The 26,175-nt window shown below is 36.0% G+C and overlaps 1 protein-coding gene across 4 annotated transcripts; it reads left to right on the top strand.

The window, feature by feature from the left end:
- Positions 1–1,897: 1,897 nt before the first annotated feature.
- On the top strand, positions 1,898–25,239 carry UBA3 (ubiquitin like modifier activating enzyme 3). Of its 4 annotated transcripts, none has more exons than XM_048211720.2 (18): positions 1,927–1,992; positions 2,178–2,219; positions 4,085–4,205; positions 5,609–5,689; positions 9,265–9,347; positions 12,018–12,098; positions 16,513–16,556; positions 16,864–16,928; positions 17,232–17,387; positions 18,209–18,311; positions 18,448–18,561; positions 22,393–22,446; positions 22,924–22,960; positions 23,047–23,128; positions 23,444–23,544; positions 23,663–23,729; positions 23,843–23,897; positions 24,441–25,239. In XM_048211720.2, the coding sequence occupies exons 1-18, from the start codon at positions 1,973–1,975 to the stop codon at positions 24,527–24,529; spliced, it is 1,395 nt and encodes a 464-aa protein (XP_048067677.1). In that variant the 5' UTR covers positions 1,927–1,972; the 3' UTR covers positions 24,530–25,239. The 4 variants fall into 4 exon arrangements, with proteins under 4 accessions (XP_048067678.1, XP_026356993.1, XP_048067677.1 ...); XM_026501207.4 differs by having other exon boundaries at positions 1,928–1,992; positions 23,663–23,726; XM_048211721.2 differs by lacking the exon at positions 2,178–2,219 and having other exon boundaries at positions 1,898–1,992.
- Positions 25,240–26,175: the final 936 nt, after the last annotated feature.

Below are 26,175 nucleotides of genomic sequence, written 5' to 3'. Positions count from 1 at the left end.
GGACACATCTGGAGTCCTTATTTGAGGCCTTCCTGTGGCTCTTACATCCACACTTGTACTTCTAGATAGACCCACCCCGAATATTGCTCTGTCTATGTACAAACCATAGTGGAAAATCTAATGGTTTATTATATATTCCTTTTGAAATAAAATAAATCTGTTGCATGTCTATTACTTTCATTGCTGGCAAGGGCAGGTGGCTATTTCTAATTGGTCTGTCTGAGCCAGTGGGGGCGTCTTGGTGTCATCTACCAAAACACCACCACAGGAGTCTAGGTGTTAGTCCCAAGGCACACAGATGAAGGAGTAGATGCCTTTGCAGGCCTCTTCGTTGTCCATCAGCACCCTGTTCTCGGGCCTCAGCTTCCTCCCTATGAAATGGGTAAGTTTGGACTAGATGATCTCTAAGGCACCTGTGGGTCTTTATCCTCTGAGGGGGCTGTGGTGCTTGCTGCCACTAACCAGGTCTCCTGAAAGTTGCATTTCTGGGGCCCTGCCCACAGGAGTTTTGAAATGCATGGGTTTAATCTCAGTGATTTCCATCTGCAGAGTAGTCTGGGCAAAATTAAAAAAAAAAAAAAAAGTTTTCTGGATTGATACTGAGACATGTGACCTGAGAAAGTGGATGGTGTCTCCTGCTACAGACTGTGGACTGTGAACTCTGTCTTCTCCCATTTACTGCCTGGCACTGACTTTTAGCTCAATGAGTGCTATTGAACTGAACCTGATTGGGGGATAATAAGGACAAAGAGGAGACAACATCATAATTTATTAACAGCAGTTACATTTACTGAGTACCCATTAGGTAATTACGTACTCCATGTCAGTGGTTCTCAAGCTTTATTTTGCACAGGATCATCCAGGGCTTTGCAGAAGGTTGGGGATGGGGCCTGAAAACTTGCATTTATAACAGTTTCCCAAGTGATGCTAATATGGCTGATCAGGGATTATATTTGGAGAACCACTGTATTTCATTCAATTCTCAGTCTTGCAAGGCAAATATTTTACAAATGAAGACCCAGCAGTGCCCAAACTCTCATGGTTCCTAAATGGAGAGTTAAGAATTTAAACTGTTCTTCCTGACTCTAAATCTCACTTTTTTCCAGCTCCGAGAAAGTATATATATATATATATATATATATATATATATATATATGATCTTTTGTATCCAGTCATCCAGACACCCCCCCAACACACACACTTACATCTATCTATCTATCTATCTATCTATGTCTGAGTGTGGAAGAAAATAGCCCAAAATTTTATCATTTATCTTCAGATGCTGAGATTATAGGTGTTCTAAATTATTCTTTAATTTTTGTGCTTTTTTCTTTATAATTTTATCTAAATACATATTTTTCGCCAGAAAAAATGTTTGCTTCCATTCAGTTCTGCTGAACTTCTTATCTGACAGAATCATGTGACATTAAAAGATTACCATTGATATTCACAAAGGAGGAAAATAATAATCTCTCCATCCCACCATTATAAACTGATTTAGATTTTGTTCTTAGAGTCCGTACTCTTAGGCAAAAGTATTTCCTGAAAAGTTAAAGGTGAAAACTACTCCGATGCTTTGCCTCAGAGAGACACCTCTGTAGGATTTGAGGATGGCTCTTCCAAGGATTTCTTTCACAGACTATACCATTTTTTATAATTATTAATTAGCACGTAAACTGTATAAACATACCAGGCATCATGTGTATATTTTCATGCAACATAACGTTATACACTGGATAAGATTTATGTAATTAAATGTAGTTAATCAAGATTATGATTACATGAAAAAGATATAAAGCCCAAGGGAGCATCGGCGCCGTCAGCTCCACCCCTTCCTCTGGCCCCGCCCCTTTGCCCCAATCCGCTCCTCCCCACCCCTTTCCAACTCTCCCTGTCGGCCCCGCCCCTTCGCTTCGTTCCGCCCCTCCGCCCCGCCCGCCGTGGGGGCACCTGGGAAGAGGCGGAGAACAATATGGCGGATGGCGAGGAGCCGTAAGTACTCGGGCTCTGCAGGCGTGCGGGGCCGGGCTGGGTTGTGAGAGAGCGCGGCGGTGGGCGGTCGCCGCCGCCACCCGGGGGCCCCCCACCCCCCGCCCCGTCCCCTCGCCCCCTATCCCCTCGCGGCGCCCAGTGTGTAGCGTGATGCTGACCCTTCTTTTATTCTCTCTTTCTTTTAGGGAGAAGAAAAGAAGGAGAATAGAGGAGCTGCTGGCTGAGAAGTTAGTGCTGCCGGGAGGCCGGGGCCCTCTCCGGGGACCCCCGCCTCCCCCCACCCCAGGCCTAGGGGACCAGCCGCAGCGGGCCCGGGGGGCTGGGAGGGGGGCACCCGGAGCGCAGGCCGCGCGGCCTCATCCCCTGACCCCCATCCCGGAGCCCCAGGGGCCCGGCGAGCCGCTCCTCGTCTTTATCTCGGGCGGGCGCCGGGCCAGAGGTCCACCGCAGCAGGCCCGGCACCGGCCCGTCAGGGTGGTACTTGACCCAAAGGTCTTGCGGAAGGACCCTTGAGCCCCACCCCCTCCTCCACCCCAAATTGTCATAGCCGTGACCTTGTGAAAAGGGAATCTTTCTTAAAACGTGAAACGGACAGTAGGCCGTTTTTGGCCTTTCGTAAACACTGAGACAATAGTATTAATTGCAAACTTTTTATGAGAACTTTATGTGTAAGGCATTGTACTAAGCACTTCAATCATTTTTGCAAAATATTTGGCTCTTAAGGGAGAATGTTGACTCCAAAGAACTTATTTGCCCCATTTATTACACACCCCATATATATATATTTTTTTATCAGATGTTTAGTTTTGTGCTGGTGAGACAGATTTAAACAGTGTTTCCTAACCTGGCCCATGACACATAATTTTTCGCTCTTGCAGTGGGTGTGGTGAGTTAGTAATTTATGTGCCAGTTCCCAGTAGCGTCCATTAGAGTCTTTAAGTATCTCCCTCAGAAAGTTTAATTTCAATTGCAAAAGGATTGGAATGACAAGCTTATTAATTTCACATTCCTTCCCAACTTTCATTTCCTTTCCACTTTTGCTTAAAATGACAGCAAAGGTTTGAATGCTTACTATATGCCAGGTATTGTACTAAGGCCTCTGTGGATTATCTCCTTATCCTTGTTCTGACCTTAAATCATAGCTACAAACAACCTCCAAATGAGATTTATAGCCCTTAGTAATCAGCTCAAGGTTGCAATGTTGTTGTGGAACCAAACCCAGCTTGACATCAGATGCTATGGTCTTTATTGTTAGGCAATACTTTTTTGTCCCTTTTGTAAAAATTGGATATTACTAATCTATTTGGAGGTAGAAACTGTGGTATTACAGGAAATTTGAAAATTAAAAATAATCACAACTAAACATAAATCTTGCAGAGAGTAAAAAGTACATTTCTGTTAGAAAATACATTTTATGTTTTGTTAGAGGAGTCCCTCCTTATTCAGGTCTATGTTCTAAAAAGGTTTTAAATGATAATGCTATCTGCAGTGTCATTGTAACCCCAAACTTTTTTTGTGTTGAGTGGAAACAATACCTCATAGTATTAAAAGATTCTTTTTTGAAAATTACGATCTCTTTCAGGGAAAAATGTGTGAACGTACCTCTTATCAAAAATAATCATTAAATCACATCTTTCAAACTTGGATTCCGACACACGAGTAATATTAGATTTGAAGCATCACTATTCTGAAAGTGGAGTTTCTTTTTTCTTTTCTTTCTTTTTTTTCTGATCCAAGTGTGTTGTTGGAACAAACTGGGAAAGTTTACAGTGATCTTTTATAAATTCCAAATGTAGAAAAGCCCATTTCTCACCAATTAACCAGTAATATCCCAAGTTTGATCTTGGGGTGCTTTTGTATCCCAGAAACATGGAAGCTGACTTATTTTATCAAACTTGTAGTTGTTAACATTAAATAAACTAGATAATAGCCAAGAGAAAAGTTAAAAGCATAAGCATAACCACATTGATATTTCCCTTTTTATTTGAGCCGGTCTGGTGTGGTTATTTTTTCATTTGGGGAAACCATAATAGTTGTAGGTGTGGCTTTTTCCTACTGATCTTTGCAGCTGAATTTACTGTGTTCTGTGCAGAATGGCTGTTGATGGTGGGTGTGGGGACACTGGAGACTGGGAAGGTCGCTGGAACCATGTAAAGAAGTTCCTCGAGCGATCTGGACCCTTCACACACCCTGATTTCGAACCGAGCACTGAAGTGAGAAACGTTTATTTTTAAATAACTCCTCTAATAGTTTTATGTTTCAAAAATAATAAAATGCTTTCTTGAAACGTTTTTAAATAACTCCTAATAGTTTTATATTTCAAAAATAATAAAATGCTTTCTTTTTAGTTTGCTCTTTAATAAAACTAATAACAATTTTGTAAGTTACCTTGAAGTACTAAATTGAATATTTGCAACTGATTATATTTGAATGACAAATATTTGAGTCATTTTCACATTTCTCATGTAATATCCTCAAGAGTAAAATAACTTTATAATCTCATTTAAGATTCTAAGCTATACTTCACTGAAAATTAGAGTTTAAAATGACTTCTGAGACACATTCCCCTTTTTAACCCTACTATGAGAAATTAAATTTAATAGGAATATAGATGTGCTTGCTTAAAATTTTGAAATTTAGTTGAAATAAGCATCTTTACCTAGAATTGAAAATAATTAATTGCATGTTAAAAATTATGTGACTGCTATATAATAGAGGGATAGAATTTTGGACTGTTAGTGTTTGACATAAGACAAATGTTTAATTAGATACAATTTGTTTTTTACTGCAAGGTAGAAAATATATTCTTTATAGTTAATTCTTATGTCTTTTGTGTTTATAAAGAGATGTTGTTTTGAAGTAGTATTATGCTACTCATAAAACTAAGATACAGACTGTTGGGTTTCGTTCACTGTATCATCAGTATAACTTTTCTCTCCATTAATCTTGGACAGAATTGAAAGTATTTTGTGTTTCTTTGGATACTCTACCATATTTTTTTGTGCTTCTGAATTCTTTTTTTTTTTTTGCCTAATAATTTAAGATACTGCTGTTAAATCATTGCTTTAAATTGTATTTCTGCTGATGTACAATTTTCTAAGAGTTTTACTCTATTTTTTTTCTTCCTGGCATCTCTTGTTTTGTAAGTTTCACTCACTGTGTTCAAAAGCAGCAATTACTCTGCTTACCTTTTACTTTAAGACCTTTAAAGACCTTGTGCAGTGTTTGAGCCTCTGTTCTTAAGGTTTTTATACTTTTCTCTTTTTAGCAAGTCAGTTTAATAAATTTGATGCTTTTCATCCCCTTTCAAAGTTTAATAAAAAGATGTCTTAATAACTAGGTATAGTAGTTTTTCTTGTTGGGAATAACCTTTTAATTTCATAAGATTAAAGTCAGTTTAAAAACATTAAAATTGAAACCCTCTGAAATCATTAGATTACAGAATTTCTGGTTGTACGTTGTTCATAAATTTAAAATAATTTATTAAATACAAAATCTGCTCTTTATCCTTAATTGCATTTTTCATGGAAACATCAGAAACTGTTTAATGGCTTATTGCTTTATTGATGGTACTTAATATCAACCAGATTTTAATATGCCTTTTCATTCTTTACAGTCTCTCCAGTTTTTGTTAGATACCTGTAAAGTTCTGGTCATTGGAGCTGGCGGCTTAGGATGTGAACTACTGAAAAATCTGGTAATAAATGTATATATATAGGTATAAAATGTATATTTTTTTCTCCTTGTGGTAATTGAAGCTTTCTCTTTTTCTGTTCTATTGCTAGGAAATTTCTTTATTATGATTGTTAACCTTGTTTCCTGTGAGCCTTTGTTAGATAAATTTAGCAGGTCAAATTCGAGATAGTAATTAAAATAATGATATAACTGTGAAAGTTTATACACTCTGAAGTCCTCAACTATAAAGTCACTGATAGAAAATCCTTCTGTTTTCTTCTCTGATCTTAATCAAACAAATCTTTGTGCTTCCTCTTGCATAGCAGTCATTAATTTCAGTGATGTAAATAACAAAACTGGTAATTCATATTTTAACATGTAATTTCAAAGAATTATTTCTTCTGTTCCTCAAAATAACCCAATTAGGTGGCTAGGTATTGTCTCACTTTATATAAAGGGAGAAACTGAGGTTTAGAGATGTTAAATCACTTGCCTAAGTTTTTCTGAATAGTGATGTCCCTAGAACCTAATCCGGGTCATTAGTTCTTAGTTAGTAATGCTTTTCATTGAACCATTAGGTCATTACATGACTTAATCAAACATAAAATTTGGGGTAGCTAAACTTTTTTTTTTTTTTTTTTTTGTCAATTTGTTTTGCTGAATATCATCTGAAGAGGAGGTACTCTTTAGAGAAGCTATTTCTCTATACTGGTTTGAAATCCATAATATGTGACTTAATAGTTTCACTGACTTCTCATAACCACAGATAACTTTTTATAAGGCTTTACTGGTTTATTTAATAAAAATGGATAGGAGAGGAATTGATGTAAAGGTGTTGTATGTCAGCCTTCTCACTGCTGTGTAGAAAATTGGAAATGATAGAGGAAGCTCCTTAGACAATGAATCAGGTCACATAGCCAGATGAATGACCTAAAAAGTTGGTCTTGTGACTATAGTTTAAATGTCAAGAGCTACATTCATTTTGCTAAGAAAACACTAATGTCAGTCTTAGTGAAATTGCAGAAACTTAATATGCTTCTTGGTACTTAACTGCTGTGCTCAGTTCTGAAGGGATTGTAGGTCATCATAGTCTATGTACTTAATGCATTTGAAATTTCATTGGAGAGACAGGGCTTACCCAAAACAAATAACATAATGTATGATATACTATGGGATGGAGTGCCAGAATGACCGAACTTTCTCAAATGTAAAAACCCTTGCAGTAGCAAAGAGTTCTAGGAGGGAAGGATTTATGGAAGATGGGTAGTGGTTTTGGTAGGCATTCTATGTAAAAATCCCCTAATGCTTAACTTTTTCTGTTATGAAGCTGTTACTTGCAAATGTGACATATAGTAATTTTAAATGTAAATTAATTGGAGATTAGATCTGAGGCTAGTCATCAAGCAACTTTAGGAATGGCCTTGTTATTTATTGCATTGTCATGTCTTGAAAGAGGAAAACTAAAGCTTTTTAATTACCACTTGTTACTTTGCCTGTTTCAGACATAAATATATGAGAGATATTACATGGTTTTTTAAATTGACTGTAAGTCCGCCCCAAGGGTCATTCTGAAAAAAGAATATGACATTAATATTATTAATTGAGCAAAGAGTTCCAGAACCTCCTCCCCCCTATATGCCAGGCACCATTTTGAAAGCTAAAGATAAAGCATTGAAAAATACTGACAGGTGTTTGTGTTTGTGGGGTTAGGGAAGGAAAAAGACAAGTAAAATACATAGTATGCCAGATGGTAATAAATGCTATGGGGAAAGGAATAATGCAAAATAGGTAGCCTGGTGGGAAGTGAAGTGGTTTACAAAAAGATGCTATTTGAGCAGAGAGGTGAGCAAGAATGTTCTAGGCAAAGGGAACATCAGGTGCAAAATCTGTGAAATGGGAGCATGACTTTTATGTTCTAGGAGGCAAGGAGATCATTATAGCTAAAGCAGAAGTGGGCAAGTGGAAGCAGTTGCCCACAGGATATCGAGAGGTGATGGAAAATGGAAGGGCTCAGAGTGAATATTACAAAGGGCTTTAGAGGCTACTGTAAAAACTTTGTCTTTTACTCTGAGTTAGGAAGTCATTGGAGAGATTTAAGCAGATGAGTTGATTTGATCTTTTAACCTGGTTTACTGTGCCTGATATACGGAGAAAAGACTCAAGGAAGAATAGAGCAGGAAGCTGAGAGGCTGGTTGGAAGGTTGTTGAGTCATCTAGGCAAGTGGTGGCAATGACATGGAGCAAGATGGTAGCATTGGAGGTGGTGAGAGGCAGTCAGATGATGGATATGTTTTGAGGTTGGAGTCAACAGGATTCACTAGTGGATTAGTTGTGGGACATGAGAGAAAGAAGAGCCAAGGATGACTATGACAAGGTTTTTCCCCTGAACAACTGGAAAGATGGAGTTAGCATTCACTGAAATGGGAGACACTGGAAAAAGAATAGATTTAGTGGTGTTGGTGAGCAAGGATGATTGAGTTTGGTTTTGGAAACTGTTAAGTTTGAAATGTCTGTTAGATGACGCTTTATCTCACAAGAGTGTCAGAGATCACCAGCACCAACCAGAACTAAGCATAAGGGCACTCCAAATTCTGGCTAGTAAAGTAGGAGGTAAACTCCTGAGTAAGGTGAACTGGAAACCAATTTTTAATGTTCAGATTTCTCATGAGTGTAGTAACCAAGTGAAGAATGTATTTTAAGAAGAGGAATTGATCCACACCAGATACTTCAGGTAGGTAGTAAGATCAGAGAGACTGAAAATTGTCATTGGAAGTAGTAACATGGGAGTCACTGGTGACCCTGACGAGCAGTTTTCTGTGGAGTGGTGGGAGTGAAAGCTTGTGTAGTGTAAGTGTGAGACAGGAGTATGAGAAAGCAAGTATAGACAACTCTGGAGGATCTCTTGCTATAAGGAGGGGCTGAAAAGTAGGGAAATTATTGACACCTGATTTAATTTGACTTAACTGATCAAGACCAGAAAAGCATTGATTAATTATTGAGACTTGTTTTTTTTTAATCTTTTGCTTCTGCTGGTATATTTGAGCAGTAGTTGTACTGCAACAGTTTGTTGCTTTTCCCTAGCTTTTTTGATCGCTTGTTCTTGACTCAGTACTTTAATTCCTTTTACGTGTGCTGTGTACATATGTGTGTTGGTAATATACACCTTCTAGTAGTTATTTCTGAATTGTGACACACTTAAATGTTATGTAAACTAAGACAAAACTTGTAGGAATTGCTTTTTAACAGTATTCTGAAAAAGAATAGCAAATTCCGTTAATTAATAAGACTAGAAAAATTAAAATATCTGGCAGCAGCAAAGCAACAAACTTTATATATGTGTTTATGGGATTATAAAACAGCTGTAGAAATTTTGAGTTCTCTTTTGGTTATAGACTGTTTAAAGCTTAGTAGTTACACATTTTTGACCTTTACAAAGAACACTGAATTTATATACCTTGTAAGACTCTTTGACCATTGAATACAATTATGTAGAATTTATTATCGTGCATTTATAAATTTAGGACTACCTTGAAAACAAATCTTAAATTTCAAATGTGCGGAAACTTCTGCTTAATTGGATTTTTTTTATTCCCACAGGCATTGTCTGGTTTTAGACAGATTCATGTTATAGACATGGACACTATAGATGTTTCCAATCTAAATAGGCAGTTTTTATTTAGGTAAGTTTTAAGATCTTAGTTTAAAATTCTGATAATCACTTGAACTTGAGTACAATGCAGCTTAATAATTTTTAAAAACTATGAGAGGGTAACATTAATTTTATTTAAAAATAACTACCACTCCCTTTTTTCATAAAATTTTGCAAGAAAATTGTGAGAGTTCTGGTGAAACTAGTTTTATAAAACAAATATATGATTTTGTTATTTAAAGAGATTTCCAAATGGTTTATGTGATTGGGGGATGATGGTGCTCTGAAGACATGGAGTAGGGCTCTGTTCCTCCTGTTAATTTCGTAAGAGAACAGTACCTGGAATATTAGGCCCTAGTGAGACATATTGGTGGGGACTTATGAGCCAAGATGGTGAGTTTGGTGCAATGAAGTTGTGAGAGTTTAAACTTTCTTACAGAAAAAAGTCAGGGAGAGAAAACCCAGGAGCAGTTGAAATGGAATAAAGGGATAATTACTGTAGACAAACATGAAATACAGAAAGCATCTAGGAATGGATTGTTAGAAATGACTTTAAAAACTGTGGGTGGGCCATATATGCAGACATAAAGAGAGGTAAGTGTCATTGGTCAAAGAATTATACATAGAGATAAGGACTTTTTATTTTTCTTTCTAGTGATAGGTTATTAGCAGAAAGTGCTCAGATAGTTGTAGGTATGCAGTATAACATTAGGTTAGCAGAGAGGTAAATTTAAATTTTTGGATAGGCATGAAACCTCTCTTTGTGGAAGATATTAAAGAGGTTGAAGGATGGGTTAAACAAAGTCAAATTAAGGAAGTGTTGTAATAGCAGTGTGAACTCTCCATTTAATGTTTAGGCTTTATCTTTTGGTTGATTTAATTTTTTAACCCTTGAAAATACCCGCTTTGTGGATCTTGACACATTTTTAGTATATGAATGCTCTAACAGAGATAACAGGGAATTGATTGGTTGTTGGTAATAGGCCATGCCCTTTAGTTTGTAGCTAAAATAATGATTGAAGATCATAATGATGGTTAACATTTGTTGAATGCTTAGGTTGTAGTAAACATTTCCTAAACTCTTTATCTATATTACCTCCTTTAATCTCAGAGCAGCCTTCAGGGTAGGTACTTGGTTTCAAGATTAAGCAATTAGGCTAGGGTGTCCTGCAAAGATGATACCTGTGAAAGGCCTTTTTATTCAAAGTGCAGTTTTTAGGGGCGCCTGGGTGGCTCATTCGTTAAGCGTCTGCCTTCGGCTCAGGGCGTGATCCCGGCGTTCTGGGATCGAGCCCCACATCAGGCTCCTCTGCTGGGAGCCTACTTACTTCTTCCTTTCCCACTGCCCCTGCTTGTGTTCCCTCTCTCGCTGGCTGTCTCTCTCTCTGTCAAATAAATAAAATCTTTACAAAGTGCAGTTTTTAGGTGGAATCTGATCCCCTAATTCTGGAATGGTAAATTACCAGTCTCCACAGAAACCATCTAGGAGTTTTTTTTATTTGGGATCTACTGTGAAGGCACATACAATCCACAACATAAAAGAATTTCGAAAGTCTCCTTTCTTCCCTTTACCAAAAGAGCTCTGCCCAGAGTGGTTGAATGCAGTGCTGAAATCAGGTTCCTTGGTTTATAGCTAGAGCCTAGTTACAGGACAGTCAGAATAAAACTCTTATCAGAAGTTTTGAATCAAGAAAAGCACGCTGCTTCATTGGAAAGAAGAAAATTGACCTGTTAAATTACTTTTCTTTAAAATTCCAATTTTAAATAAAAAGTAATTTTTATTAGGAACATAGTTGTTTTTTTAATTTTCATTAATTTTTAAAGTAGTCTGTGCTTATATATGAAGGAATATAAAGATAAGAATATCGTTACTTTCTTCCAGGTGTTCGTAGTCTAGTGGGTATGATAGACCACTGCATCTATGTTGTGAAAAAGTAGTAATGAAGCATTTACTTTGTATGTGTGAGGGAGTGATTTACTTCTGTGAGGAGTATGAGGAAGTACTACGAAAGAAAATACCATTTGTACTGAGGTTAGAAGAGAGACTTCCTTGTGTCCTTTTTTGTCTGTAGCTATGGTTCTTACCTAGGAATGATCTTTTGAGGTCTTCTGTTTTTAGTTTCTTAAGAATGTTGGCGTCATTTGCAATTTTAGATAACGCCTTCAGCATTATTTCTTCTTCACAAACATGCTTATGGCTTTGTCTGGGACATAAAATTTACTATTTAATCAGCACACATGGGAAGAAGAGGATAGATGAAGGTTCTTGTGTCCCTAGAATGAATTGTGTGTATATTTCAGCCAAGACCTCCATAGTAACACCTTGAGGTTCTGGGGTTCAGGGCAAATTTAGAAGGCTCTGGGTGTGGGATGATTTTTTACATTGGGAAATGCCACAGTGAGAAGTGGCCAGGAAACATGCCATTGTTAATGCTTTCCATGGGGGGGAAGTCACTGTTTGTATTTTCATTTAAGAAATGATTAGACTTGTCAGTACTTCTAAATACTTCATTTGGAACCTCAGCAAGTGTTGACATTTGATGTTGAATGACTAATTACTCATCAAAAATATTTAGATAAAAGTGTTCCTTATAAATAACCTCTAAATAAGCTCACCATGAATATTTTTTATGTCTGAAAATACATAGATCATTTAGATTTATATTCATGAATGATAATTTAAATATAATTTTTCCTGTAGGCCTAAAGATGTTGGAAGACCTAAGGCTGAAGTTGCTGCAGAATTTCTAAATGACAGAGTTCCTAATTGCAATGTAGTTCCGTATCCTTTTGACAAAAAAGTTACTTAACTTTCTAAAGCTTTGTGTTTTCTTTATTATAAAAGAGGTGTTTAACAGAAAATACAGATAAGCCAAAAAAAAACAAAAAACAAAACCAACCATGAGCAGTAAGCTTATTCCTGAGGTACCTACTGGTGACATTTTGCTTTATATTCCTTCCAGTCTTTTCTTTAAGGTTATATAAATATTTTTTGACTTAATCTTTAAATTAAGCATTTACAGCCAGTGCAGTTGTTTATTTTGCATTATTTTCCTTAATTTTGGTTTGAGTTACGTATCTCTTCTGTTAGACTAGAAGTTCCTTGTCTGGCTATAGTTAATCTTTGTGTCTCCCTATAGTAGCAGACTGAATAGACCATATATATATTAACCAAATGGAACATGTGTCAGAGTAAATTTATTTTTCCCAAAAGTATGTTTTTAAAAGGGAGTGTTCTTCAGATCTGGAGAACTTCCAGTGTTTTATAGAAATTCAGGAGGTGAGCTTTGCTATTTGAGAAATGCCACAGAATAGAAAATAAACATACAAAAATCAATTGTATTTCTGTATACTAGCAATAGAGTGAAATTTAAAATACAACGAATGCCATTTACAACCTCTCAAAAAAAGGGGGGTAAATACTTAGGTGTAAATCTAATAAAATATATGACTTGTCTGCTAAATACTGTAAAATGCTGATGAAAGAAATCAAAGAATAAGTGGAAAGATACTGTGTTCAAGAATTGGGCAATTTGACATAGTAAGGATGTCATGTTTCCCCATATTTGTATACAAGTTTAATAACAATTTCTATCAAAATCCCTGCAATACTTTTTGTTGATATAGGCAAGATTATTCCAAAATTTATATGGAAAGGTGAAGGAATACCTAAAACAATTCTGAGGGGTGCCTGGGTGGCTCGGTCGGTTAAGTGTCTGCTTTCGGCTCAGGTCATGATCTCAGGGTCCTGGGATCGAGCCCTTCATGGGGCTCCTTGCTCAGTGGGGGGTCTGCTTCTCCTCCTCCTCCGCACCCCCCGCTTGTGCGTGCACGCACTCTCTCAATTAAAATCTTGAAAAAAATTAAAACAATTTTGATAAAGAATAAAGTGGGAGGAATCACTACATAATTTCAAGACTTACTATAGCTCCAATAATCAGGACTGTGTGGTATTAGCAGAGATAGAGACACATCAGTAAAACAGAAACCGGAAATAGCCACAGGCAAATACGGCCAATTGATATTTGACAAAAGTGCAAAAACGGTTCAGTGGAGGAAAGGATAATCTCTTTAATAAATTGTGGTGGAGTCATTGGATACCCATAGGCAAAAATAGGAATCCCAACTCAAACCTCAAAATTGTAAAAATTAAAGGGGATCATAGGTTTAAGTATAAAATGTAAAACTTTGAATGGCAGTGTAGAAAATCTTTGTGATTTAGGGCTTGGTGAAGAGTCCTTAGATTACATCAAAAAATGTGTGAAAAAGTGTGATCCTTAAAAGAAAAAAATTGATAAATTGGACTATATCAAAATAAAAACTTTGCTTTGTGGAGGGCCCTGTTAAGAGAATGAGATATAATGAAAATGGAATATAATTATGAAGAAGGGATCTGACAGAGGACTCATCCAGAATAAATAAAAGAATTTACAAAATTCAGCAGTAAAAAAACAATTCAATTAGGAAATGGACAGAAAATGTGAAAGGACATTTCACTAAAGAAGATATCAAAAAGCACATGAGAAGATGTTCATCATCAGTAGCTATAAGAGAAATCCAAATTATGACCACAATGAAATATTACTACATATTTCAAATAGCTAAAGTAATAAATAGTAATATAAAATCCTGGCAAAGCTACAGAAAAACTGGATCACTCATACATTGCTAGTAGGAAATGTAAAATGGTATAGTTATCTGGATAATAGGCTGTTCTAAAAACCTGAACGTATACTTTCCATGCAACTCAGCAATTTCATTCGTGGGCATTACCCCAGAGAAACAAATACTTAGGACTTCATAAAACTTGTTCTTGAATGTTCATAGCATCTTTATCTGCATTAGCCAAAAACTGGAAACAACCCAGACATCTGTCACTAGGTGAATTATTAAACTGTGGTACATCCATACTGTGGAGTAATGTTAAGCCGTAAAAAGGAATTAACAAAACACGCAACAAGTTGCATGGATATCAAAGACATGCTGAATGAAAAATGCCAGTCTCAGAAGGTCATATGTTGTATGTTTCTATTTATGTAATACTCTTCAAATGACAAAATTTGAGACAGAGAACAAATTAATGATTGCCGGGGATTAGACATCAGGGGACGGAGAGGTGTGACTCTAAAGGAGTAGCTGGAGGAAGAGCTTTGCTGTGATGGAATAGTTGTGTAACTATGGGGGTGGTTACACAGATCTATGCAAGTGTTTAAATCACAGAACTATACATACTCGTTTTATCAATGTCGGATATGTGGTTTTGATATTAATAGTCCTGTAAGATGTAACCACTGGGGGAAACTGGATGAAAGACACATGGGACTTCTTTATACTAGTTTTGCAACCTCCTCTGGATCTGTATTATTTCAAAATAAATGTTTAAAAAGGCAAATACAGCCTTTATAGGGAGAAAGAAAGAGAAGACTGCGCATACTTTAAAAGTTAGATCTGTGAATTTTGGGTATTTTATAGAAATCTAGGACGTGGGATTTCTTGGTATGGCTCTGGGGTCCTCCTATTGCTGTCTCTCTTTTTGCTCTGGTTCTCTCTCTCTCTCTCTCTCTGTCTCTTTTTTAAAATGTATTATTTGTTCCAGGGGTACAGGTCTGTGATTTCATCATTACAACACGTACCCTCCCCAATGTCCATCACCCAGTTACCCCATCCCGGCACCCCCCCCCCCATCAACTCTCAGTTTCCTATGATTAAGAGTCACTTATGGTTTGTCTCCCTCTCTGGTTTTGTCTTGTTTCATTTTTTCTTCTCTTCCCCTATGATCTTCTGCCTTGTTTCTTAAATTCCACATATCAGTGAGATCATATGATAATTGTCTTTCTCTGATTGACTTATTTCGCTTAGCATAATACCCTCTAGTTCCATCCATGTTGCAAATGGCAAGATATCATTTTTTTTGGTGGCTGTGTAATATTCCATGGTGTGTGTGTGTGTGTACGTGTGTACATGCCACATCTTTATCCATTCATCTGTTGATGGACATCTGGGCTCTTTCCATCGTTTGGCTATTGTGGACGTTACTGCTATAACATTGGGGTGCAGGTGCCCCTTCAGGTCACTACATTTGTATCTTTGGGGTAAATCCCTAGTAGTGCAATTGCTGGGTCGTAGGGTAGCTCTATTTTCAACTTTTTGAACAAACTCCATACTGTTCTCCAAAGTGGCTGCACCTGGTTCTCTTTTGACCTGCCTGTTCTAGCTGCAGCTTATGCCTCCTGTTGGCCTAGAATTCAAAAGGGGTGAGGGCAAGATTGAATTTATTTTTTATAGCTTTATTTGTAGGCCAGAATAAAAAATCTAGGACAAGCGTATTTTTATATTGTTCCTCTTTTCTCCATTTTGGTTTTTTAAAATATATGATGGATTATTTATTGTAATTTTAGAGAAGTATATATATTATTAAACAAAATTGCTCCATTAGAAAAATTAAAATTTTTTGTATACATGTGCTGTTAAAATATTAAGTGCTATGATTGATTAACACCCATAGCCATTTTTGATGGGGTTCTCTTTGCAGCCTCCAGGCAGGGAAAGATTGCTGATTGGATTTGGTAAAGAGAGATTTGGAAAACTGAGAGAAGAACAAAGAATTCATACCTCCCCTTACCCCCAAATAGCAAATCATATTTGTACATGAAAAAGCTATTGGAAACATTGTTTTTTTAAATTAGCTTTGCAGCAGTAACTCTTGTTTTTAATTGAAAATATTTGATATATAACATTGTATAAATTTAAGGTGTACAAGGTGTTAATTTGTGTTTTGAGTCTTGCAGTCATCTGCCTAAATGGGAATTGTAATATGCTTGTTTCCTTCACTAAAATGCATTATTGCCTCTTTGCTTGGTGCTAATGGTTGAGGACACACAGTCTGCTTTCCCAGGACGTATGATTTTATATAAAAACTGAAGCAGAGTAGAGAGTATAACAGAGACGTAATTGTAACGTGGGGGTTCAGGGATGAGAGAAACTACTCTTAAGTAGTTAGGAGAGGAGTGTTTAGAAAAGAGGTTTTGTCACAAATTGGGGTTGTATTCATTTTGTCACATTCCCTGAATTCCACTGCTTTGAATATTGATGACTTATTTCTTGTTGTGTACATTTATAATTTGTTCCTTATGGCATTGTTAAATTCATTTATAAATTAAAAACTTAGCAGCTTAAGTTCCTTTACTTATATACAGACATTTCAACAAGATTCAGGATTTTAATGACACTTTCTATCGACGTAAGTTGTCCACTTGAAAGTAAATTCTCACTAAATTACTATATTGTAGTTGCTGGCTATTTGAAGGCTGTTTCTTCATTTGTTTTCATCTCTTGGTGTTTGAACAGAGAATGCCACTGTTTTAATTCTTAGCTAAATCATTAGCTGTATTTTTATATGCTGTCTTGAATAAGGATTACTCAAGGATTAGGAGCTCTGTGTGTTTGTGTTATAATAAAAGGTGGGGTTTTTTTGTTTGTTTCTTAGAAAGTGAATTATTTTGTGCAATGACATTTTTAAAAACTAAACTTGCTTTTTTCTTCCATAGAATTTCATATAATTGTGTGTGGACTGGACTCTATCATAGCCAGAAGATGGATAAATGGCATGCTGGTAAAGACTTTAGTGTTGTTACAGTTTTTTGAAATTCTTGCTGCTGCTTTTAACATACCCCAGATTAGAAAACCGTACCATATTTTTGACAAATCAGAGTTTAATTTTCAACTAAATAGATGTACATCATGATATATTGCCAGTCATTAATTTTCAGGTGAGACTATAAATTGCTAGTATAACAATCCCATGATTTGATAATCTAGTACTCAGTAGTGCAGTTGATTTGTGGAATTACTTGACAGCATGTTCCTTTTTTTTGAATTCTTACTCCCCTCTCTTACTTTTAAATAATTTTTCTAGATATCTCTTCTAAATTATGAAGATGGTGTATTAGATCCAAGCTCCATTGTCCCTTTGATAGATGGGGGGACAGAAGGTTTTAAAGGAAATGCCCGGGTGATTCTCCCTGGAATGACTGCTTGTATTGAATGCACACTAGAACTGTATCCTCCACAGGTAATCAAAGAAGCACCTGCATTTGTTTTATAGTCTCTTGGGGTAGAGTTAGGATTATCCTAATTATTAAGTCTAGTCAATATTTAGGATTTTTAATTAGGGGTAACCATATTTTAAAAATCATACTAAGAGAGAGAAAATACGAAATTCTGCTCTATTTGTGGAAAGATAGGAACTGAATATCATGGTACTGATACTGTTCTGTTCTCAATAATTCATTTGTATTTATTTTTTCATTTGGAGAGTAGGGATCAAGGGATCAATTACAAAGTTACATGTTGGGGTGGAGCTATAATCTATTTTCTTTGGTTTTTGCCTGTGGTGGTTTCAGGGAGATAAAGATACCAGGGATGAGAATGATCCTTCCAAAAATTAGACTCTTTAAGCTATATACCCACTTGAAGGAATAGTTAGAATTTTGATTTATAGATAATATTTTTAGTATTTACTTGGACTTGATTTAACTGTGTGAATTTGCTTTTGCTTTGGTTTATTTTATACCTTCAGATTTAAATACCATGTAAACATAATAAAATGCTCATGTTTGAGAACTTACTCAGCACTTCTCATGATCTTAAATTTATATACCCTGTAAATGTAGCACAAACCTACATTCCTGTGTGAATGTAAGTCAAGTGACTCAGATGCTGTCTTTTAATTTTAGAAACATTATTAGTGGTAAAAAATGTTTTGTTTTTGTAAGTGGAAAGCTAAGAATTCTAATCTACTATCTACTTTTACAAAGTAGTCCTAACTAGAAGTTACATTTTAAAATAATTTATTGTTTCAAATCCACTAAAAAACACGAACTGTGGTTTTAGGTTAATTTTCCCATGTGCACCATTGCATCTATGCCCAGGCTACCAGAACACTGTATTGAGTATGTAAGGATACTGCAGTGGCCTAAGGAGCAGCCTTTTGGAGGTAATAAACAGAATTTCATAATCTGGAATTATGTAAGATATATATTTATATTATTCATTTGTATAATTACAAGACAAGTTGATTTAGGTTGGCATGATTCTGTCTTACTCTTTTTGTTTTTTGTTTTTCCTAACAGAAGGAATTCCATTAGATGGAGATGATCCTGATCATATTCAGTGGATTTTCCAAAAGTCCCTCGAGAGAGCATCACAATATAATATTAGGGGTGTTACCTATAGACTCACTCAAGGTAAATTAGTGAATTGTCATGAATTATAACCTTGGGATAATCCCATTTTCAGGGGTTGGGATGCTCTGAAGGAAATAATGGATAAATGATTTCAGATAGTACCAGCCATTTGAGGTTCAGTCAGGGTACCATGGAAATGATAGTTTACAGGTGTCCTAAATTTGGTTAGAGGGAACAGAGTTTGACAGAGTCCATACTACTTAGGTAGGAGGAATTGTTTTTTTTAAAGATTTTATTTATTTATTTATTTATTTATTTATTTATTTGAGAGAGAGCTTGTGCTTACGAGGCAAGGGAGGAGCAGAGGGGGAAGGAGTCTCAAACAGACTCGGCACTGAGCACAGAGAGCCCATTGCAGGGCTCAGTCTCACAACCCTGAGATCGTAACTTGAGCCGAAACCAAGAGTTGGATACTTAACTGCCTGAGCCACCCACGCATCCCAGCTAGGAGGAATTTAATAAAATCACTGAATCTTACTAGAATTGAAGAGGCCCTAAATTGTCTAAGTCAAACCATTCATTTTATCTTCCACTGAAGAGGAAGGTGTCACCTCCTGGGGCAGTCTATTTCACATTTGGATAAGACTGTTAAGACAATTATTTTATATATTGGGCAGAAGTCTCCATCTTTAGTTGGTTTGAGTACTGTCCCAGGGTACGTCATATATAAATGAAATTCCCTTTTAAGTAATAGCCTTTAGCATATACAGAACAGTAATCACATTCCCTCAATGTCACTGTCATCAATCTTTCTAGTTCCTTTAACCCTTTCACATGACGGTTGACATTAAGTTTCATCTTGTTGTTGTTGTTTTTTTTTTCTTTTTCTTTTTCTAACCATATTCCAGTTATCCATACTTCTCTTATCTAGGCTAGAATGCAGCATGCTAAGATTAAAATAGACTTCCGATAATTGATGCAGTTTTAGAGGAGAGCAGGGTTTGTTGTTTCTTTGTTTATGTTGATGCTATACTTCTGATTCAAGGTCACTGTCCACTAAAGTCTGGAAGTTCTCTCTGCGTGCAGTTGCTAAGCCCCATCTTCCCGTTATAGGTTTGGCAGTTTTTTGAGGTGGTAGTTTTGTCTTTTTATACTCGAGTATAGGTCTTTACAAGTTTATTCTTAAACCTGATGTATATACCCTGTTATGCTTTCCAGCTTATCTGTTCTTTCCAGCATCTTTTCCTCTGTTGTTTTGATAATCTTTACGTCCTTCCCAAATAATTAAAAATTTTAACAAGACTCAACTGCCTGAGAACAGACTTTGAATCATACTTCTGGTCAGGCCCTTTTAGGTTTATTTCATCCTCCTGACCAGGCCTTCTTGAATACTTCCTATTTCTTTGTCTTGTTCACAAGGATATCATAAAAGAATTTTCTGACTGCTCTCCTGAAGCCTGGATGTACTATCTTCCACATTTCCTTGGGTGGTCAAGTTACTAGTCACAGAAATGGAGTCCAATATGACTTGTCTCAGGGAACAATCATAATGCTCAGTCTAGTGATCAGTGCTTCCTAATCAAGGTACTCATAGTTCATCTTTCTAGAATTTTGTCCCAAGTTCATCACTGAACTCACCAGAAAAAAAGCTTTGTCTTCTTCTTGAAAATGTGCTGTTTTCTCTTCTGTGATTATTTTCTCATATTTACTGATTTCTGGTGATGTCATTTAAAAATTCTATTCTTACATGCTCCTTGTTGCTCCCTATAGTCCCCCTATTCCGACCTGCTTTGTTCTTGAACACATCAAACTCATTCCCACCTTAGAGCTTTAATACTCCTGATCCTTGTGCCAGGAATGTTCTTCCTTGGACCCCGTTAAGGCTGGCTGCTTATTGCTCAGGTATCAAGTTAACCAGTTTACTTGATCATTCAACTGAAAATGACTTCTGAGCTATCGATGTTTTTATAATTTTTCAGAAATAATAGTGGCCTCGTTTTTCTATGCAAAGAATATTTCATACTCAGCACTCTCATACATCCTTGCCCTGGGGCCTTTGCCCTCACTGTTTACAGAAATGCTCTTTCCCCGGGTCATTGTATGGCTGGGTCTTATGGTTTTAGGGTTCAGCTCAAATTACCTGCCTGAGGAGGTGTTCCCTGATCATCCATACCAATGGACTGCCTCCATCATTGTCAGCTCTACCATATACATTGTTTTACTTTCTTCAAAGAACTCTTCAGTATTTAAGTTTTGTTATTTACTTGCGTGTTATCTCCCTCAGCAGAAGGAAAGATCTGTCAGAGCAAATAGTTTTTTTCGCTGCTACTCTGCACAACACCTGGAACAATAGTCTAGCATACAGTGCACATGTAGTTACTGTTTGAATTAAATGATCTCAGTTTGTCCTGATCAGGAACTATAAACTCATTTCGATATGTAGTCTCATTCATCTTTCCATACTTTTTAGCAAGGTTTGGTGTGTACTTTACAGCCCAATGATTGCGAGCCTTGACAAGGCGTACAGAAGCAAAATTGGAAGTGAAGTCCAGCTTTTTTAAGGCTAGGGGACAGGAGGACTCTTTTACCATTTTGGCTCTTATTGGGCACTGTGTCTTATACTCCTCACTGTGACTCCCTGTTCTTCCTTTCAGTACATCTTGCTCTGTGCGGTTCACCGGAGAGCTTCGGGTTTAACCATCATGAAGTTAGCTCCTGTTTCCCCTTCTCTGAAATTATCTGTGATCATATAGTCAGAATTAATATTTTAAAACAGCTTTCTAAACTTTTTCACTGTCTTCCTTTCTTGTCTTCTTAGATTATTTGGCTCTTTTCTGAAGTTTTGAAACCTGCCTACACCTGAAGCTATGACATGTCTTTAAGTGCTCCCCTACACCCCAAGATAATATGGCTACTTTTTTTCTGAAGTTTTTGTTTTCTAAAATGAACAATTCAAATATAGTTAGGGAATATTTATGTTTTACTTTACAAAACGCTGTAAGGTGGGGCTTTATTCATTCCTAATCTGTGAATACTGATATCGGAAAAGTGAGGTAGAAATAGAGAAATACAATTAATATTTCGTGCAGTCCATGTTACATAGTGAAACGAGGAGACGAGGGGCAGTTTTCCTGTTGTAAATTTTGGGGAATCAAATGGCTGAAACTATTTTATAAGGAAAGATAGTTAACTCTTATTCTCTATACTCTATTCACACCTCACTGAGTATAGTTCATATGTCATTCCTGTCACTTACTAGATACATTACTGTGGATATTAATTTGTCTCAATTTCATTTTCCTTATCTTTAAAATCAGAGTGAGGAGACTAACAAGGATGTTAGGAAAATTCTGTCCTACCTTATTTAATCTTCATACTGTGCCTGGGACATAATAAACATTCTAATTGTTAGCTATTATTATATTGTCTCATCTGTATTTGAAGCTTAGTGAAGAGTTTTCTATGCTACTGTAATTTGTTTAAGATTCTGAACATAAAACAAAATGATGGGAATGTGAAAGAAGATCATTTCATTTTTTTTTTTTTAAAGATTTTATTTATTTATTCGACAGAGATAGAGACAGCCAGCGAGAGAGAGAACACAAGCAGGGGGAGTGGGAGAGGAAGAAGCAGGCTCATAGCGGAGGAGCCTGATGTGGGGCTCGATCCCATAACGCCAGGATCACGCCCTGAGCCGGAGGCAGACGCTTAACCGCTGTGCCACCCAGGCGCCCCGAAGATCATTTCATTTTTAAACTTGAGTCTATTTTCTGACTTGAAAGCCTGAAAAATCAAGTTGTGAAAAATGATATTTAATAATCAGATTGTCTAATTTAAGATACCTTTTCTTTAAAAGAAGTGACCATATTTTAATCACTATATTTTTTTCAGGAGTAGTAAAACGAATCATTCCTGCAGTAGCTTCTACAAATGCAGTCATTGCAGGTAAGGAAAAATGGCCACTACTTAACTTTGGTTTCTTCCCTTAATTTTTGATTCACTATCTAAACTGACATTTCTGCAGCTACTTGGTTTCAGAAAACTGGTGTTCTAGGAATTTGATATTTTCTTTGGTGAGGGTGTAATTTTTAAGCTGTCCAAAAAAACAACAGTCTGTATATATTTTTGTCTTACATTGTGTCATAAAATGCACTGCAGTAAGGGGGCATTTTAGTACCTTTTAATCAGTCTAACAGATTGCTCATTAATCTAAAGAAGAGGAAGGAAAAACATGTAATGCTATTCTATTACTTGGACTATACAAAACAAATATAAAATTTGTTACTTTTTCAGTGTTTAAGAGTATTTTCTTTATTTTTAATCAATCGCCTTATAAGTTTATCTTTAACTTCTAAAAAAACTTGAAATTTTAAATGTCTACTTTGCATTGAGTTGAAGCACCTTTATTTTCTTCCCCTGCAGCTGTGTGTGCCACTGAGGTTTTTAAAATAGCCACAAGGTAATGGATTTCATTTTTTAATATGTATATAAATTGATGTTTTGACTTGGCTGAATTATATAAAGATGAACCATTTTTCATTACAGTGCATATATTCCTCTTAATAATTACTTGGTATTCAATGATGTAGATGGACTGTACACGTACACATTTGAAGCAGAGAGAAAGGTTAGTAGTATTACACTAAAGAAGAATTTTTTGATCACGCATACTTAGATTTTTACATATTACTGATTAGAAATATGAATGAAATTGCCCACATCCTAAGTAGTTTCTAACTTCTAGAACCCTACTCACTATATATCTTTTGCACTATAGCCTGAAATAAATACTATGTAGCAAAATAATTTAGGAGATTTTAAAGCATAAAAATTTGTTCATAGGAAATATGCATGATTATAAAACAAGTTGATTCTCATTTCATCATTACAGATTATTGTTGGTTCATGTGCCACTGTGATTTGTTGTGTTTTATATATGTAGGAAAACTGCCCAGCTTGTAGCCAGCTTCCTCAGAATATTCAGTTTTCTCCATCTGCTAAACTGCAGGAGGTTTTGGATTATTTAACCAATAGTGCTTCTCTGTAAGTGTTACGGAGTTTTGTTCTGTTGTAGAAATATTTTTGTGATTTTAAAACTTTAAAAACTAGAATTGTTTTTTAAAAAGTGATCTTTGTTTCCTCTCTCATTCTTATATTTCAGGCAGATGAAATCTCCAGCCATCACAGCCACATTAGAGGGAAAAAATAGAACACTTTACTTACAGGTAGCCAGTGTTTGGTTGTTTTTTGTTTTTTAGGTTTTTTTTTTTCCCCCACAAAATTATATTACAAGTTTAATTTCATTTAATGTGCTTTGCATTAAAATAATTTTGTTTTCTAGTCAGTAACCTCTATTGAAGAACGAACAAGGCCAAATCTCTCCAAGACATTGAAAGGTATTTTAAATGAGTATATTTACTAGTCCATTTCTTCTTCTTTTTCTCTTGGTAAAAGTAATAAATGCTTATTCTAGGTTTGTTTTAATGCCTTTAAATGGTGATATCATTGTAATTATATTTTAGAAGCAATAATAGAATTGTTCTTTTAGTAGAATATTTAAAAATCTCTAAGAAATCAAATATAAATTACCTTCATTAAAGAGAACTAGATTTTGGGGCGCCTGGGTGGCTCAGCCGTTAAGCGTCTGCCTTCGGCTCAGGTCATGATCCCAGGGTCCTGGGATCGAGCCCCGCATTGGGCTCCCCGCTCAGCGGGAAGCCTGCTTCTCCCTCTCACACTCCCCTTGCTTGTGTTCCCTCTCTCACTGTCTCTCTCTGTCAAATAAATAAAATCTTTAAAAAAATAAAAAAATTTAAAAAAAGAGAACTAGATTTTGATGTTTATCTGGACATAAAACTGTATAGTTTGTGTATGTGTGTGTTATTGTGCTTTTTGTTGAAATTTTTTTGCTTGGGTTAATTATACTTTTTCTATTTTAGAATTAGGACTCGTTGATGGGCAAGAACTGGCAGTTGCTGATGTCACCACACCACAGACTGTACTATTCAAACTTCATTTTACTTCTTAAGGAAAATAAACCTGCACATAATAGAAAACTCATGGAAATATATTACGTTGATGCTAAGAAATTTAATGTCATTTTTAGCATTAGTGTTGCTGGAATTTGACTTTTTTTATATAATGAACCACTCTTTTTTAAATTTATAACTTCCCCTTGAAGACAGAATTTTTGGGTTGGTACTTGTAAGCATTTTCATTAATAATATGGTAAATGATGCCTGGAGAGAGAGATAATGAGCAAATGTATCACTTATTTCAGAGGAGGAGGCAAGCACTCTGTTGTGTCTGAATTTTGTTACTGTGGTCAAAGAATGCATTCCTCAGTTTTCATTTGAGCACCCACATACAGAAAAGATGTCCCTTTAAAGAAAAAAAGAAAGTTAAGTTTTAAGTAACATTGAATATTACACCCTGACATCTAGAGCATATTGAACATAGCCTATTTCTTGCTTGATTTAATATTCATTTAATTGTGGTTGTCCAAATGAATATTAATTATTGCAAAGGTTACTTTGTCCATAATAATTTGTAAATGGTGTTACATACCTGAATACCTGTGCATGGAAATGGAAACTATTTTCATGTTTACTTGTAGTGCCATAGAGGCCAGTATGCACAATATTAAAGCCAAGACATGTGGATGTTTAAAAGAATTTAATGTTCAGGCAGTTATCACTGATGCTTTCACACTATTTATTAATAAAATCATATATTGTCTACTTTTCTCACTGTAATTTTTTGAAGAGTATATTAAGGATAATAATAAGTAGTTCCATAGTAATGTAGGGATACTTTTTAAATGTATAGCAGGATTACTAATACAAAGTTTTTATGGTACCTGAATTAATACTTTTACCACAGTAAATATCTCCTGATTTAATTCGCTCAAACATAATAATGTAATGAAATGGAATCTTTTTATATTAAGGTCTCTGAAAATGCCTTTCCCCCCCTAAAAAGCTAAGCCTTAAAAGAAAATTAAGTGTAAGTTTTGAAAAATGAGTTTTAGTATCTCAGTTTGGGAACATGCATTATGTATTTCAGTTTTTGACTTAGATGGCAATTTTCTATTCAAAAGCCTTGTGATTACATGTCACTGGGTTAAATTTTTATTTACTATTCTTTCTAGCTCCAAACTGGCAATTTGTTTCATTGTAGTCATATGAGATACATAGATATGCTTTATTTAAAAAGTTATAGATTCAGTTTAAATTTTTTAATATGAAGCAACTAACATTTAGCACCTCCTTTATACAAGTGCTCTTATTCTCAAAGTAGCCATGTGAGGTGATGGTATCTCCATCTGAGAGCTAGCTCAAAGGTCTTAGAAAGTTTAATCAGGAGCACCTGGGTGGCTGAGTCAGTGAAGGGACCAAACTTGATTTCAGCTCAGTTCATGAAATTGGGGTCCTGGGATTGAGCCCTGTGTCTGGTTTCGTGCTCAGTGGGGAGTCTGCTCTAGGATTCTCTCTCCTTCTCCCTCTGCCCCTGCCCCCTGCTCGCTCTCTCTCTCTCTCTCTCTCAAATAAATCTTAAAAAACAAAAAAGTTTACATCATTTACCCAAAACTGTACAATTAGAAATCTTGGAACAGGGATTCCAATCCCAATCTGCCCCCAACCTCCTCCGAGGTCTACTTATTTAAGCTTAATA

Source organism: Ursus arctos, unplaced genomic scaffold (genome assembly GCF_023065955.2).
Source record: "Ursus arctos isolate Adak ecotype North America unplaced genomic scaffold, UrsArc2.0 scaffold_14, whole genome shotgun sequence".
Classification (NCBI taxonomy): Eukaryota; Metazoa; Chordata; class Mammalia; order Carnivora; family Ursidae; genus Ursus; species Ursus arctos.
The sequence above is the reverse complement of the archived record's forward strand: the minus strand, read 5'-3'. Positions and strand labels throughout refer to the sequence as shown.

What these genes read in the sequence shown, in the direction of transcription:
- UBA3 (XM_048211720.2), top strand. Translation starts at nt 1,973, where the DNA reads ATGGCGGATGGCGAGGAGCC. An exon ending in TACCTATAGACTCACTCAAG is followed by an intron (nt 18,562 to 22,392) that starts GTAAATTAGTGA and finishes TATTTTTTTCAG; the next exon opens with GAGTAGTAAAACGAATCATT. An exon ending in TCTCTCCAAGACATTGAAAG is followed by an intron (nt 23,898 to 24,440) that starts GTATTTTAAATG and finishes TTTCTATTTTAG; the next exon opens with AATTAGGACTCGTTGATGGG.